General features: G+C 40.8%; 3 protein-coding genes and 1 non-coding gene across 4 annotated transcripts; all 4 read right to left on the bottom strand.

Moving 5' to 3' along the window:
- Nucleotides 1–163: 163 nt before the first annotated feature.
- On the bottom strand, nucleotides 164–237 carry TRNAV-CAC. Its single transcript has one exon. It is a non-coding gene; the product is annotated as a tRNA-Val (tRNA).
- Nucleotides 238–1,501: 1,264 nt separating this feature from the next.
- LOC103695712 (pentatricopeptide repeat-containing protein At1g03540) lies at nucleotides 1,502–3,691 on the bottom strand. Its single transcript, XM_008777106.4, has one exon. The coding sequence runs from the start codon at nucleotides 3,576–3,578 to the stop codon at nucleotides 1,653–1,655; it is 1,926 nt and encodes a 641-aa protein (XP_008775328.2). The 5' UTR covers nucleotides 3,579–3,691; the 3' UTR covers nucleotides 1,502–1,652.
- Nucleotides 3,692–4,993: 1,302 nt separating this feature from the next.
- On the bottom strand, nucleotides 4,994–7,705 carry LOC120109923 (MDIS1-interacting receptor like kinase 2-like). The gene is made up of 2 exons (XM_039123699.1): nucleotides 6,021–7,705; nucleotides 4,994–5,472 (listed from the first exon to the last, which is right to left on the bottom strand). The coding sequence occupies exons 1-2, from the start codon at nucleotides 7,594–7,596 to the stop codon at nucleotides 5,111–5,113; spliced, it is 1,938 nt and encodes a 645-aa protein (XP_038979627.1). The 5' UTR covers nucleotides 7,597–7,705; the 3' UTR covers nucleotides 4,994–5,110.
- Nucleotides 7,706–9,633: 1,928 nt separating this feature from the next.
- LOC120110006 lies at nucleotides 9,634–12,842 on the bottom strand. The gene is made up of 2 exons (XM_039123966.1): nucleotides 12,418–12,842; nucleotides 9,634–12,268 (listed from the first exon to the last, which is right to left on the bottom strand). The coding sequence occupies exons 1-2, from the start codon at nucleotides 12,840–12,842 to the stop codon at nucleotides 9,649–9,651; spliced, it is 3,045 nt and encodes a 1,014-aa protein (XP_038979894.1). The 3' UTR covers nucleotides 9,634–9,648.
- Nucleotides 12,843–15,734: the final 2,892 nt, after the last annotated feature.

The raw sequence follows: 15,734 nt of genomic DNA, 5'->3' as shown, positions 1-15,734 counted from the left end.
AAAAAGGAACGAAGGAATTTTAAGAAGGAAAAAAAGAAAAAAATGTAAAAAAAATGGAATTAAGTAAGGAAAGAAAAAGGAAATAAAAATAACATATCTTCCCAAAAAGGCAAAAAAAGAAAAAAAGACGTAATTTTAAAAATAAAAAAAGATAAAAAAAAAGTGTCTGAGCCCGGGTTCGAACCGGGGACCTCTAGTGTGTGAGACTAGCGTGATAACCAACTACACCACCCAGACGCATGTGTTGCCTCCATTACAAAGATCATCATTGTCATAAAGTTCTTTGGGCATGGTCACTCCCTCCAAATCATATATTCACCATCAGCTTTACTGAGCTGCTTAGATAGTTTCCATCGAAGTGACAAACCTACTCTTTATACGGATTATATCTACATAAAATGTCATAGATAACAAAATATAACCTACACTAGGTAGACTTGAGAGCACCTAGGAGAACATGGAGCTCAGATTGTTTTATAGAACGGAACCTTTAAAGACAAGGAATGAGGTTTTTCTCATGCTAAGTGGTGTTTGTGGATCGACATTCCACCCATGATGAGTCAGAAGGGTGCTATGAGGTAAATAATTTCTTGCTCTAGATTTTCAAAATCTAAAAACAATATAGCTCTGCTGTTTTTTATGGAGGTTATCGTACAGTGCAGCTTGTTACACACACACACACACACACACACACACACACACACACACACACATATATATATATATATATATATACACATATACATATACACACACAGCTGGAAGTTAAAAACTTCTTTAATATTTTTTTTGTAAATTTGTGTACACTATTATTGCATGCAGGTAAAATAATTTTTGTCAGATAATGTCATTATCTGAAAAACCAACTTTCCATCAGTCTTACAGACATTAAAGTTGCCAAGCTAAATACAGGAACTTCTTTATTTTCCTTTGTGAATCCAAATTCCTTTGCTTTCTTATTCTATCAAAACCAAGGCAATGACTGCCGTTTTTTCAAATTTAATCCACCCTTGCTCTTTATACTTTGATACCTTTTCCGTGGTTCATCAATTCAGTCCACCTATTAACAGATATTTTTTCCTGGATTATTTGTGCTCCCTTGCTGCAGGCATCTTTCAGATCTAGCTAGATTCTTACCAATATCAGAGAAATGACAAAGTTCCAGATTTTAATTCCTTATACCAATCTGCCTGAGTGCCTGTTCTTATTTTAATTTCATGTCATATACTTGTCTCGAGCTTATAATCTAGATTCAATTTTTTCTTGAGGCATATACTTCCTTTGCTTTGAAATATTCTTACTAAATACTTTGCTTTCCTCAATTGTGAGTTCATCATAACCAACACATTGAATTATGTTCATTATGTATATCTAATATTCTACCTTTCATAACAAAGTATAACTCAATAATTATAAAGGAAAAAGATATCTGCCAATAACATCTGCTAGACCTTGCGGAGTTGTTGTATAAAACAGTGCTGAACTACATAAGAATCAGCAGAACTCGTTGAATCAAAAACCTGATGCAAATTTGACAATTGAACAAATATGAATGAAGTTACATATACTTTAATTGCTTCAATATTTTTCTGTTTATCAGTATCACTAGCATTACATCTAATAAATATTAGAATCCAGAACTCAAAAAAGTGTCAAAAGGAATTTGCACTTTCCTCATCCAAATCTAGATCTTCAAGATCTTCAGATTCATTCTTGACCAAAACAGTACCGCCAATGTAAGAACTGGTGTTACGCTTTACTTCAATCCAGCTCTTACCTGGTTCCTTCCTTACACCCCTTTTTCTCATCAACCTCCTTATCTTCAAAGCATTGTCCCATCGACCAACCGTCTTGTAGACATTAGCAAGAAGAACATAGCTCAAATGGTACCCTGGTTCCAATTCCATCATTCTCTTTGCGACACGCTCTGCTACATCTGGGTTTGAATGGGTGGCACAGGCACCTAAAAGAGCAGCCCACAGTGACGAATCATCTCTATACACAGCCATGTTTATTAAATCTTCAGCTTCCTCGAGTAGACCAACCCTGCTGAGAAGATCAACCATGCAACTGTAATGCTCGATTCCAGCAGCAATACCGTAATCTTCACCCATTGATTTAAAGTAACTCCTCCCTTCTTCGACCAAACCAGTATGACTACAAGCAAATAGCACACCTACGAAACTAATATAGTCAGGCCTAGTCCATTCCCTAACCATCTCATTGAACAACCTGATAGCTTCCCGACCTTGACCATTCTGAGCAAAACCACATATCATGGCATTCCATGTTATCAAATTTCTCACAGAGATTTTAGTAAAAACTCTATATGCATAATCTATAAGACCAGATTTTGCATAAAGATCAACAAGTGCAGACTCCACAACGACATCCGTCCAACCTCCTGTCCTCAGGAACCGACAATGGACCTGTTTCCCCTGTCTCACAGCTGAAAGGCCAGCACATGCCCGAAGAATTGTGCCAAAACTATAATGATTCTCTTCTGTATCCATCTCCCGGAATTGAGCGAGGACAGTCTCATAGTCACCACTCTGGCAGTACCCTCCAAGCAGGGCACACCAAGAGACAGCATTCTTTGTGGGCATCCGGTCAAAGACCTTGCGAGACTCTTCCATGAGCCCGCACTTGGCATACATGTCGACCGTGCTGCTCTCCACCACCACATTCCCTCCAAGCCCACTTGTGATAAACTTAGCATGAGCTTCCCTTCCCTGTCTCGCCCTACCCAGATTACCCAGAGCAGTCATGATGGTCCCGAAAGTAAATTCATCAGGAAACAACCCAAGCTTTCTCCTCATCATCGAGTGGAAAAGCCCCACTGCCTCCTCAAACCTATCATTCCTCGTGCAGGCCGAGATTATCGAAGTCCAACAGATAGCATCGGGCTCGATCGTCTCACCAAACACGCGCCATGCATCTTCCAATCCAAAATTTTTACCATACATATCAACAAGAGCACTAGCAATCACATGATTCAAATCGAAACCACGCAACAAAACCATTGCATGGAAGCAACTACCGATCTTTATGTCTTTGAGATCGGAACATGCCTTGATTGCAGCAGAGAGAGTGAATGCATTCGGCTCGATCCCAAAAGCTTGCATCTTTCCAAACATTAGGAGCGACTCGGTGGGTCTCCCTGCACGAATATAGCCGGAGACCATGGAGGTCCAGGAGATGACATCTTTAAGGGGCAAACTCTCGAACACGCGGCGGGTGAGGGAGAAGTCGGGGCTGACCTTGAAGTAGAAGGAGAGGAGGCTGTTGCCGACGAAGCGGTCGTTGTCAAGGCCGGACTTGAGGACGCGGGAGTGGAGCTGGAGGCCTTGGGAGAAGGAGGAGGAGGTGGTGCAGGCCTGGAGGAGGGCGGCGTAGAGGATGGGTTTCGGGGGGAGGCGGTCGGGGTCGGCGGAGTTGAGGAGGGAGAGGGCTTGGGAGAGGGAGCCGGACTCGCAGAGGCGGAGGATTTCGGATCGAGGGGCAGAATGAGAAGGAGATGATGGGTTTGGATTGAGGTGGGAATAGGAGGTGTAGTGGCGCCAACGGAGCTGCCTCATTTACCAAGGTTTTTTGTTTTAAATGGAGGCGGGAGGAAAGGTAACGGCTATATTGGATGCGTCGGCCATCACGAGGGGGTGCATCGGAGCCTCCACAGGAAAGTGAACGGCGGCCACATGCATGCATCAAGATTTTTGAGTAAATTATGTATGTGTCAAGATGGCATATTTTGTCCTCTTGTTGTAATTAGTAGCACCATTTTTCCCATATTATAATTTTTCATATAATAAGCAACATAATTTATGGTGCATTTTTTTAATTAAATTTATCCTCAGTTATAAATTTCTTGAATTTATTATTATTGTAATATTATTATATCAATTTTTGAGAAAATGAAATGCGTGCTTGGCTTGACACAAGCCGGCCATTTTTTCCAAAGTATGACAAAGAAGGAAAGAAAAAGAAAGTCCAACTGGCCTTGAGTTCGCGTCTCCTGGAGAAAATACCAGCAAAGGAAGACAAGCATTTATTTATCTTCTGGTTCATTAGGCAAAAAAGAAAAGAAAAAGAGATTTCAACAGGCTTTGAGCTCTTGGCTTTTCTCCCATCCTCTCATTACTTTCTTTCTTCTTATTTTTTTCCTTTTTCTTTTATTTGAGATAAAGGATTCTTAGTATATTAAATAATTTGATTTTTATTAACAGAGCAAGTGGCATTATGGGACGCGAGTTTTTTTACTTACACATCAACTATGTGTGACTATACATGGGATCGGACAGGCATAGCGCGAATAGACTATAGCAGATTGATCTTAAGATCAAAATATTTGAAGAAAATACCTGCAAAGGAAGACAAACATTTATCTTCTAGTTCATGAGGCAAAAAAAAAAAAAAAAATGTGCCACTGCAGGTAGGAAGAAGAAGTTGTTCGTCGACCATCAACACAGAGTGAACCTGTTCTAAGGGAGAATTCTTTTACACCGCCAAGAGGCAGTTCAAGTTGGACAGGTCGCTTGAGAAAATTCTTTTTGTCTCCCATGCAATGTCTTGGGATGCTGCAAGCAGCATGTAGAAAACACGAATTAATGGAAACACTCCATGTACCTCGATGATAAGGGTGGAGGCAACGCTCATATCCTAGCAGGATTGAATCCTTCTGGAAGATTTATCGACAGTGAGAGTCCAAGCCCTCTTGGTTCTAACATTTCTAATAATAATCAACATGGAAAATTACCATAACATAATATTTAGGTGATCTACAAAACTAAAATGATCGTTACACCTATTCTGATTCTACTTCTTCTCTTCCTGACTGATCACTTTTCTTCTAAAATTAATGAAATTTTTTTTCCCAAAATCACCAAACTACCTTGATAATCAGATGAGATTCATGGATCATATGCTGACCTGCATTGCAAGATGCTGCTGCATGTTTAAATTTCTCATGATAAGTTCACAGAAATTTATGCAAGATGCGGAATCAAGAGAAACAAAAAATGCTGATACCTGATGCCATTTGGTAATGCACATGAAGCTGTGAATAATCAGAATTCTTGATCCTACAACAATCCAGGCCAACCTCGAGACAACATTACACATTAAGATTCTTCAACTGGAACAGGGTAATTCCGTCAACCGGCTCAAGCGAAGGTAGACGAGATTTTGACAACCTTTGGGTTACGCATCGCATTGTGGGTCTGTATTTCGGATCCCAACATATGCAAGAAAGTGCCACTGCAACTATGTTGCATATTTCCTTCATCTCCAAGGCGGAAGGGGGAGATGAGAGACGCTGGTCCAACACATCTTTTACCAACATGTTCCGGTCAGTAATAGACGTTGATAATGATAAAACGAGGTCTCCAGGATGTCTTCCCATCAATACTTCAAACGCCACCACTCCAAAGCTATAGACATCGCACCATTCTGTTATCTTCATCGTGTAAGCAAGCTCTGCATCAAAAGAAAAATATAATGAACTCTTACTTGCTCTTTTCCTTTGTTTCGCAGTGAAAGCATGTTGTGAACAGAGGCAAACATCGTCATCTCCAGAAGAAGGAAGAAGAACATTATCTTCTTAAGGAACGGAGAGCGGAAAAATCTAAAAGGGCACATATCATTCTTTATTTTCTTGGCACTATACCTGTTTACGGGTGTTTTTAGGAATAGTCGCTTTTAAGAGATGTGTCTATTACCATCAGTTGTTTCCCTTCTAATAAGACAAGTCTCTCAATGAAAGAGTTGTCTCCCTTATGGAAAGACATGTCTCTATATTCATCCCTTCGGGATGAGTCGAAGCTTGAGATCCTAGGTTACAATTGAGCCATGGTTAAGAGATAAACTAACTGCTGTACTACTTGAATACTCTCTCACATCTTGAGCAGCTGAAGTCATTGGCAGTAAAGAACAACAGAAAAAACATGCTATTGATAACAAAAGAAACAAAGGAAAGAAAAGAAAAGAAAGAATTGTTAATAACAAACCAAATTGTTAGGCTGTACCTGGAGCAGCATATCCGCAGGTGCCTACAAAAGCCGTCCAGTTCGAGGAATCAAGATTCAAGAGTTTTGCAGCACCAAAATCAGAGATAAAAGCCCTTAATTCTGAATCAAACAAGATATTGTTGCTCGATATGTCTCGATGCACTATTGGTCGGGAGCAATCATGATGCAAGTAACTCAGCGCACTGGCGACATCTTTAACTGTCCTCACCCTCCTATCCCAATCCAACTCCATGGCTCTTCGGTGATTGAATAATATTTCACTTAAGCTTCCATTTTCCATGTACTCGCAAACTAGAAACATGAATCTGCTGTGCAGACAGAATCCATAAAGTTTCACAATGTTGCGGTGCCGGATTTCGGTCATCACCCGTATCTCATTTATGAAGGTTGTGTCGTGGGGAAGTTCTCCATTGTCAGGTGAATGAATTCTCTTCACTGCCACCACTTGACCTGTAGGTAACTCTGCTTCGTAGACACACGCACTCCCACCAATTCCAACACAGTATATGTCATCGAAGTTCTCTGTTGCTTCTATGATGTCTTCAAACACAACCTTCCCATCAAATTTCCAAATGGAGAATACATTTGAAGTTCTTATTTCAACGATCTCTTTTGCTGTTTCCTTCTCTTTTTGCGGACTAGATGCACATTTACATTTATACAGGATTGCAATAATAAATGGCGATATAAGAACAGGAACCGCAATAAAGATGAGAATTCTGTGCTTTCCATGCACGTCATCGATGCAACATTTGTTCCCATAAAGCGTTCCTTTCAACCCATAGTAGTTGGCCCAGCTTCGATGGATCTCCAAGCTATTGTATGATAGATCAAATTCTATGGGAAGTGGAAAGTTTGATGGTGGTAAAGTGCCTGAGAGGTTGTTGTGGGAGAGGTCCAGAACGCTGACCCGGAAATGGAAGAAACTGATGGGTATCTCCCCATTCAAAAAATTTTTGCTCAAGCGTACTTCTGTAAGTTGCGGCATTAATGCCAGCTCATTAGGTATCGGCCCAGTCAAGGAATTCCATGATAGATCAAGTGATCGCAGGAATTTCAAATTGCCTATTGAGGGAGGAATCATACCACTGAGATTGTTACTAGCTAACCATAGCATGTTTAGAGAAGAAAGATTTCCTATTTCTAAAGGAATGGAGCCTGAAAGCTGATTGTCAGACAAATTGAGGCTTACGAGTTTGGAGAGACTACCAATGCTTGTAGGAATACTTCCATACAGAAAATTATAACTGAGATCGAGATCGGTAAGGTTAGGAAGGTAGGAGAAGTTGAGGTTACCAAGGATGCTGCTGATGAAACTATTTGGTAATCTTATTCCGATCACACTTTTGGCACGGTTGCATGTAATACCGGTCCAGTTGCATGGGTCGTTACCGCAAAAGCGCCAATATTCGCAAGGTGAGCCAAAGCTTTTTACCCACTGGTGGAGAGCTTCTGCTTCTGAATTTGCTGGAACTGGACTAGCTGCTACTGTTGCTGTGGAAGACAACACCAAGTGGATTGTAGCTAAGTACAAAAGCCAATAGAGGAAGGGAGGCAACTTGCTTCTATCCATGGAGAGGGGGATGGATTGAATCCCATGCAATTGGCGTCTTGCATTTGCTTTAAGAGAACTTGTTGTAGACTAAGGTCCTTATTGACCTGTTTAGTCTTCGTCCTTGGCTTTCAACCATCGCATAAAATTCCAATTGGGAGATATATGGTCGCCGACTCCAGTTGGAAGATAGACTAGTATGTTGCTCATTGCTTGTTTTTTTCCTTCCTGGACTAGGAATTCCATGTTGACCTGGTTAGTCCTAGTCCTTTGATTTTAACAATCACCTAAAATTCCAATTGGAAGATAGACTAGTAGCTCGCTCCTATTGGAAGATAGACTAGTAGCTCGCTCTATAGACTAGTATGCTACCCATCACTTTCTGGTACGCTACTCATCCCTTTCCTTTTTATTACTTTCTAGTCTAGAATTCCTTGTTGACCTGGTTAGTCATGGTCCTTAGATTTTCACTAAAATTCCAATTGGAAGATAGACTAGTATGCTACTCGGGTCATGGATATTGATACCGCTTGGATCAATTTGCAATCCAATGGAAATGGGAGAAAAGATAAGATAAATTTCTTGTGCAAGAAGGAAGATAACTTTCATTCAAATACTTGGATGCATTCTCATTACAATTCATGACTATTTATAGGCAAGTCATGGGTAACATGAAAAGACAAAAGAAAATGAAAGGTCAAGAGTCATCTTAATATGGGTAACTCACACAATAAAAGACATCAAAGCCAAAACTTAATTCTCTTAGGGAATTTAAAAGGTCAAAAGAAACCTGCCTTTTAAAATACCTATAACTTTCCAACCATAACTCGGATTTTAATGTTCTTAGGCTTGTTGGAAAGAAGAGAAAGAGACCTGAAACTTTTATGTTATTAACTTTTTCTAAATTCGGCCATTTAATACTCTGAAAATGGCATGCAAGTTGTATGACGTCCATGCACCTGCATCATACTCCCCTGGTTGAAGCTCAACTCGTCCTCGAGTTGTCCAATGCCTCTTCTTTATCATGATATGGAATTAGATCAGAAATATTGAAGGTAGCAGAAACTCCATAGTCACCAGGAAGTTCAATTTGATAGGCATTTTCTCCAATACGCTTAAGAACTCGAAATGGTCCATCGGCACGATCTTATAATTTGCTATATCTTCCATGGGGGAATCGTTCTTTACGAAGATGAATCCATACAAGGTCGCCTTCTTTAAATGATGCCGAGTGTCGATACTTATCAGCTCTCTCCTTAAACTTTTGATTGCTCTTCTCAATCTTGGATCGAACTTGCTCATGCATCTTTTTGATTTCATTAGCCCTTGCTTCTGCATCACCGCTAAATCGAACAACATGAGGAAGGGGAGCTAGATCAAGGGGGCCATTAGGATTGCACCCATAGACGATCTCAAAAGGACTAGCACCTGTAGTAGAACTACTTGAGCGGTTGTATGCAAACTCCGCTTGAGGAAGAATTAAGTCCCAATGCTTCTTGTTGTTGCCCAAATAACTTCGAATAAGATTGCCAAGGCTTCGATTCACCACTTCCATTTGACCATCGGTTTGTGGATGATGAGAAGAACTGAACTGAAGTTTGGTGCCCAATTTCGCCCATAAAGTCCGCCAAAAGTGTAAGTGAAAGTCTTTGGGATGCCATGAAGTTTGACAATCTCTCGAAAATAAAGATCAGCAATTTTAGATGCATCATAGGTCTTCTCGCAAGGTACAAGATGTGTCATTTTAGAGAATCGATCAACAACCACCATGACCGAATCCTTTCCACGTTGAGTGCGAGGAAGACCAAGAACAAAATCAATACTTACATCCTCCCATGGAGCTTGAGGTACAGGAAGAGGAGTATAAAGGCCGGTGTTTTTAGCTCGGCTTTTGGCAATATGGCATGTTCGACATAAGTTAACATGTCTCTCTACATCCTTTCTCATCTTCGGCCAAAAGAAATTTTCTTTGACAAAGATTAAAGTCTTGTCTCGACCAAAGTATCCTCCAAGTCCTCCATTGTGGGCTTCTTTGATGATTGCTTGACGAAGAGAGCAATTAGGAATACATAATTAGTTACCTTTAAATAAGTAACCTTCTTGAATTGAATAATCTTCATGAGGAGCATTACTGCATCGAGCCCAAATCTCGCCAAAATAATCATCATTAGAATAGAGATCTTTGATGAAATCAAAACCGATTACCTTAATCTCCAAGGTTGACAACAAAGCATGTCTTCGACTAAGAGCATCCGCAACTTGATTGAGACTTCCGGCTTTATGACGGATGGTGAAGGTAAAAGATTGCAAAAATTCAATCCACTTGGCATGCCTTGCACTAAGCTTGTGTTGAGTATTGAGGAATCGCAAGGCTTCATGATCGGAGTAGAGAACAAATTCCTTAGTCATAAGATAGTGCCGCCAATGACGAAGAGCCTCAACAATAGCATAAAATTCTTTATCATATGTTGAATAGTTCTTTCGCCCATCTCCAAGTTTGGCGCTAAAGAAGGCAATAGGGCGTCCTTCTTGACTAAGCACCGCGCCAATGCCCACATTAGAGGCATCACAATCCACCTCGAAAACTTTTTCAAAATCCGGCAAGGCAAGGATAGGGGCCGTTGTCATTAATACCTTAAGCTTCTCAAAACTTTCTTGAGCCTCCATAGTCCATTGATAGAATCCACCTTTCAAACAATTTGTGATGGGGGCCATAATAGAACTGAAATGTCGTATAAACCTTCGATAAAATGTGGCCAACCCATGAAAGCTCCGGATCTCGTGAATGGTACGAGGTACCGGCCAACTAGAGATAGCTTCAATCTTCTTAGGATCAACTTTGATGCCATTGGAGGTGACCATATAACCCAAAAATATTAAGCTATCGGTCAAGAAGTCGCATTTGCGAAGGTTGACATAGAGCTTCTCCTTTCGCAACATCATAAAGATTTGTCTAAGATGCTCCAAGTGTTGCTCTTGATCCCTGCTATAGACCAAAATGTCGTCAAAGTAAACAACGACAAATTTACCTATATAAGGCTTGAAGATTTGATTCATGAGGCGCATGAATGTGCTTGGTTCATTAGAGAGCCCAAATGGCATCACAAGCCATTCATATAGTCCATCTCTTGTCTTGAATGCCGTCTTCCATTCGTCACCCGGTCTCATGCAAATTTTATGATAGCCACTTCGAAGATCAAGCTTGGAGAAGATGCAAGCGCTGGCAAGTTGATCTAACATGTCGTCTAGCCGAGGGATAGGAAAACGGTATTTGATGGTGATCTTGTTAACAGCTCGGCTATCAATACACATGCGCCATGTTCCATCCTTTTTGGGGACAAGTAAGGCAGGAACCGCACATGGACTCATGTTTTCACGTACCAAACCTTTGGCCACCAACTCGTTCACTTGTCTTTGCAATTCTTCATGCTCCTTGGGACTCATTCTATATGCCGCCTTGTTTGGTAAAGTTACACCTGGCATAAGATCAATGCAATGTTGAATTTCTCTCATTGGTGGAAGATTAAAAGGAATTTCATCGGGAGTCACATCTCGGAATTCCTGCAAAAAAGAAGTAATCTTGGGTGGCAACAAATTGCCTTCTGGGTTAGATTCCACCACTATGAGAGCATATGCTTGGGAGGCTTCTCGAATTTCAACTTCAAATTCTGCCATGGACAAAAAGGTACTTCCCTCTCCCTTAATGGGTTTGGGTGTGTTGTCCATTTTTGAAGGCCCAAGGGTTATTTTGACACCATCCTTCAAGACTGCATAAGTATTTTTGTATCCATCATGAACAACCCTTCTATCAAATAACCATGGTCTCCCCAAAAGTAAATGGCAAGCGTCCATAGGAACCACGTCGCACCATATTTCATCACGGTAATTTTTCCCAGTTGAAAATTGAACAAGGCAACGTTGGAAAATTTTTACCTCATTTCCTTTCTTAAGCCAAGAAAGAGAATATGGGTGGTGGTGAGGTTCTGTCTTGAGTTTCAACTTTTCCACCATCTCCACTGAGACACAATTCTCGCAACTTCCTCCATCGATAATGATATTGCAAATTTTGCCATGAGCCGTACATCGAGTATGAAAGATGTTGTGCCGGAGCCACATATGATCATCTTTGCTTCGTACTGAATTCAGGGTTCGACGGACCACAAGAGCTTCACCATGATCACTATATGTGATGTCTTTTTCAATTTCATCATATATAGAATCTGACTCATTTTCTTCACCATCACCTTCTTCAGCAAGAGAAACCACTCTTCTATTTGGACACTCAGAAGCAATATGCCCATAGCCAGAACACTTGAAACATTGAGGTCGAGATGATGTTGGCCGAGAAGAAGATGAAGCATCTTTTTTCACCGTTGTGGTTGGCTTGGATGTAGAAGACGAATGAGATTGCGATGCACTCCCCCGGTTAGGAATGCCCTCATGCTTGAAATTTCGGCCTCCAGGAGCATTTGTTAAACCCTTTTCTCGCCGTTGTTGAAGTTGACGTTCCACCTTAGTAGAAAGTTTAATAACATCATTAAGAGAAATAAAAGAATGGAGGTGTACCATATCATGGATGTCACGCCTCAATCCGCTAAGGTAACGAACTATTATTTGCTCTTCGGCCTCTGCTACACCACAACGAACCATAAGATTGTCAAACTCTTCAGTATACTCCTCCACGGTTCGCATCCTTTGAGTGAATTGATACATAGTGAGAAATGCATCTTGAAGGTAATTTTCGGGAAGGTACTTTTTTTGCGAAACTCTTTCTTCATTTTCTCCCAAGTACGAATCTTGGTTTTGCCCTCCTTTGCTCTTTGCAACTTGAGGCACTCCCACCAGATTGATGCATGCTTTCGAAGCTTGATGGCTACAATCTTCACTTTAAGCTCATCGGGGACCTCTTTGTAGTCAAAGATTCGCTCAATAGTGTTAAGCCAATCTAGAAAGATGTCGGGTTGCATTTTTCCTTCAAACTCAGGAATGTTTATCCTGATGTCTGGAAATCGAAATTGATGACGATGTTGGTGAGATAAAGAAGAGTTGCTCCTTCTACCACGACGTAAACTTTGGTCACGGAAGGTGTTGCGATCTTCTTCAGTGGTGCCGCCCTCCTCTTCACTCGGGTTTTGCTCATAACGAACCAACCTTTCGATAAGATTTTGGACTTGCCGCCGCAACTCATCATTCTCTATGTCGCGAAGATCTCGCTCTCTACGAGGTTCTTCATCGCTAGAAGGACCTAGGTTGCCTCGGCTCGCCATAGTTGGTTGAAGCTTGCGTCAACACCACCACGAGAAATGCGATAGGTTTCCTCTCGAAACGTCAAGAGATGATAACCTCGCTCTGATACCACTTGATACCGCTTGGATCAATTTGCAATCCAATGGAAGTGGGAGAAAAGACAAGATAAATTTCTTGTGCAAGGAGGAAGATAACTTTCATTCAAATACTTGGATGCCTTCTCATTACAATTCATGACTATTTATAGGTAAGTCATGGGTAACATGAAAAGACAAAAGAAAATGAAAGGTCAAGAGTCATCTTAATATGGGTAACTCACACAATAAAAGACATCAAAGCCAAAACTAAATTCTCTTAGGGAATTTAAAAGGTCAAAAGACACCTACCTCTTAAAATACCTATAACTTTCCAACCATAACTCGGATTTTAATGTTCTTAGGCTTGTTGGAAAGAAGAGAAAGAGACCTGAAACTTTTATGTTAATAACGTTTTCTAAATTCGGCCATTTAATACTCTGAAAATGGCATGCAAGTTGTATGACGTCCATGCACCTGCATCAGATATATCTTTCGTGCGAAAGAAGGGAATAGAAACTAGTATGCTACTCGGGTTGGGGGTGTATCTTTCGCGCAAAAGATGGATTCACCTTTCTTCGTGTGAATCCACTATTAATGGATCATGTTATGGTTTCTTTGAGATTTGTGCAGGCAAACGAACAACGGAGTTTGGAGCGCTTTGAGATCCGTGCAGTGCACAATCCAATAGTGGATTCATGTGAAGGAAGGTCAGTCTTTTCGCGTGAAAGATACAACCTCGATTAATGCTACTTATCGCTATCTCTTTTCCTTCCTAGACTAGGAGTTTCAACGACCATTAACATCTTGAAGTCTTCGCCTACACTTTCGAGGAATTTTCAGAGCAGATTTCAGATGGGCTACTATGCTACTCATTGCCTTCCCATTTCCTTTATAGACTAAAAATTCCTTGTTGACCTGGTTAGTCTTGGTCCTTATGTTCCAACCATCACCTAAAATTCCAATTGAAAAATAGACCAATAAGTGGCTCCAATTGGAAGATAGACTTCTATGCTACTGATTGCTTTCTTTTGTCCTTCTTAGCTACTAGGAATTCCAGTGACTGTTTATATCCTGAAGTCTTCACCTATACTCGCAAGGAATTTCCAGAGGAGACCCACATGGGTTTGTAATAAAAATGGGAACCTTCCTAAATATTTATCTCTAAGGTGCTTTTATATAAGTTCAGCTGCTGGTTGGTGGAGCTGTAATAATACGTATATTCCTCCATGCTTTGGCGATAATACATGTGGTAGACCGATGGTGTTTGCTGAAAATTTAACATGCAGCTGTTTACATGATATTTAATTCTACGTGTCATCCTAGTTTTCGAGGTCAAATGGTCTACAAGTAAAAGGTAATTTGGTAGGAGAAGGGTCATGTTTGAGAATTCTCATGGCACCGCAACTACTTATTCAAATACAAGACTGAGAGCAACTCAAGATGTACATACATCCATATTGTTAGCCATTGCAGTTGTTGACATCACTCGCATTTTTGTTTAATTATTGTTTCTGTTGGCAACAAGTATACGTGTACTTTAGAGGAAGTGGAGAAGTTGCAGAGATGAAGCGTGAAGCTGCATGCAGAGCTATGAGGGCGGCAATAAGATATGGATTCCAAAAATCACAAATTTGAGCGTTACCATCTGAGGAGTACAGAGAACTCAATTTAAGGTTGTATAGTCTTTATGTAGTTTATAGTTAATACTTTTATTTTCTTTTAATTTTTACTGATCTTGTTTGTTCATCTAGTTGAGATGATCTGTAGTTTGTGATTTGCTGTTAAAGGACAAATTTAGTGGGTGCCTTCTAAGGTGTCAGGAATTAGACTTCATGTTCGAAAAGGTGAAAGAAGTTTTTACACGGTACATATATTGTTTGTAGATGGTAATTTGATGCTTCAAAGTCAAGTAGCATTGCCTCGATTATTGGCATCCCTCTCCTGTCTCCACTTGAGAGAGGTGCTCTCCGGCCCTCAAGGTGGCCGCCATCGAGAGCCGGCAATGCCTGTGGTCGATGGCATGCCGACGGCCACAGGTGCCTCCCCTTCTTTTTCCAACTCCATTGGTTCCTCCCCTTTCCCTCTCCCTCTTCTTCTTCCTTTCTTTCTTTTAAATCTTGAATAAATTAGAAGACAGGTGATGACCCAAAGATTGATTTAAAGATTGATTTTGATGATCACAAAACCTTGAAGTATAAATACTAATGTTTGTGTTGCAAGGAGAAAGATATTTATTTTGCAAGGAACATAGCAAGTTGGAAGAATACAAGAAGGCCTCCAAAGCTCTCAAGAAAAGTTGGAAGAAAGCTACAATTTATTGGCCCAAGTTTCAAGTTTAAAGTATTCAAGTTGGAGGAGCAAATTCTAAAGAAAAATTCAAAAGAATAGTTCTCGAGTCGACTCCTCGAAAATTCGAGTCGACTCCGATACATGCCGAGTCGACTCCCAACGTTTCCGAGTCGACTCAAAAGAGTAATAGAGGAAAGACAGAACAAAGAATTTTAGACCCTGCAATCGAGCCGACTCCAGAGGACCACGAGTCGACTCCGAAGTCAGGCGAGTCGACTCCTAATTGTGCAAGAGTCGACTCTCAGAGAAAAGCAAGGCAAAAAGTCAGAGAGACAATTTCGGATACTGAGAGCCGAGTCGACTCCCGCAAAGTCCGAGTCGACTCCGAGGCAGTTCAACTCCAAAGACAGAGGATCAGTTTTCGAGCTCTGAGAGCCGAGTCAACTCGAAGAGAATCCGAGTCGACTCGAGGAAGAAAATCAGAAAGTATGTCCTCTGGATTCCTGAGAATGAGCTGACCCCCAAGTGCCCGAGTCGTCTCCAGCT

This window comes from Phoenix dactylifera, chromosome 2 (assembly GCF_009389715.1).
Source record: "Phoenix dactylifera cultivar Barhee BC4 chromosome 2, palm_55x_up_171113_PBpolish2nd_filt_p, whole genome shotgun sequence".
Lineage (NCBI taxonomy): Eukaryota > Viridiplantae > Streptophyta > Magnoliopsida > Arecales > Arecaceae > Phoenix > Phoenix dactylifera.
The sequence above is the reverse complement of the archived record's forward strand: the minus strand, read 5'-3'. Positions and strand labels throughout refer to the sequence as shown.

Excerpts from the sequence above, each read along its gene's own strand:
- LOC103695712 (XM_008777106.4), bottom strand. The coding sequence starts at position 3,578 with ATGAGGCAGCTCCGTTGGCGCCACTACACCTCCTATTCCCACCTCAAT.
- LOC120109923 (XM_039123699.1), bottom strand. The coding sequence starts at position 7,596 with ATGGATAGAAGCAAGTTGCCTCCCTTCCTCTATTGGCTTTTGTACTTA. Across the intron at positions 5,473-6,020 it reads CTGCGGATATGCTGCTCCAG|AGCTTGCTTACACGATGAAG; the intron begins GTACAGCCTAAC and ends CTTTTGATGCAG.
- LOC120110006 (XM_039123966.1), bottom strand. The coding sequence starts at position 12,842 with ATGGCGAGCCGAGGCAACCTAGGTCCTTCTAGCGATGAAGAACCTCGT. Across the intron at positions 12,269-12,417 it reads CGAAAGCATGCATCAATCTG|GATGCGAACCGTGGAGGAGT; the intron begins GTGGGAGTGCCT and ends ATTCACTCAAAG.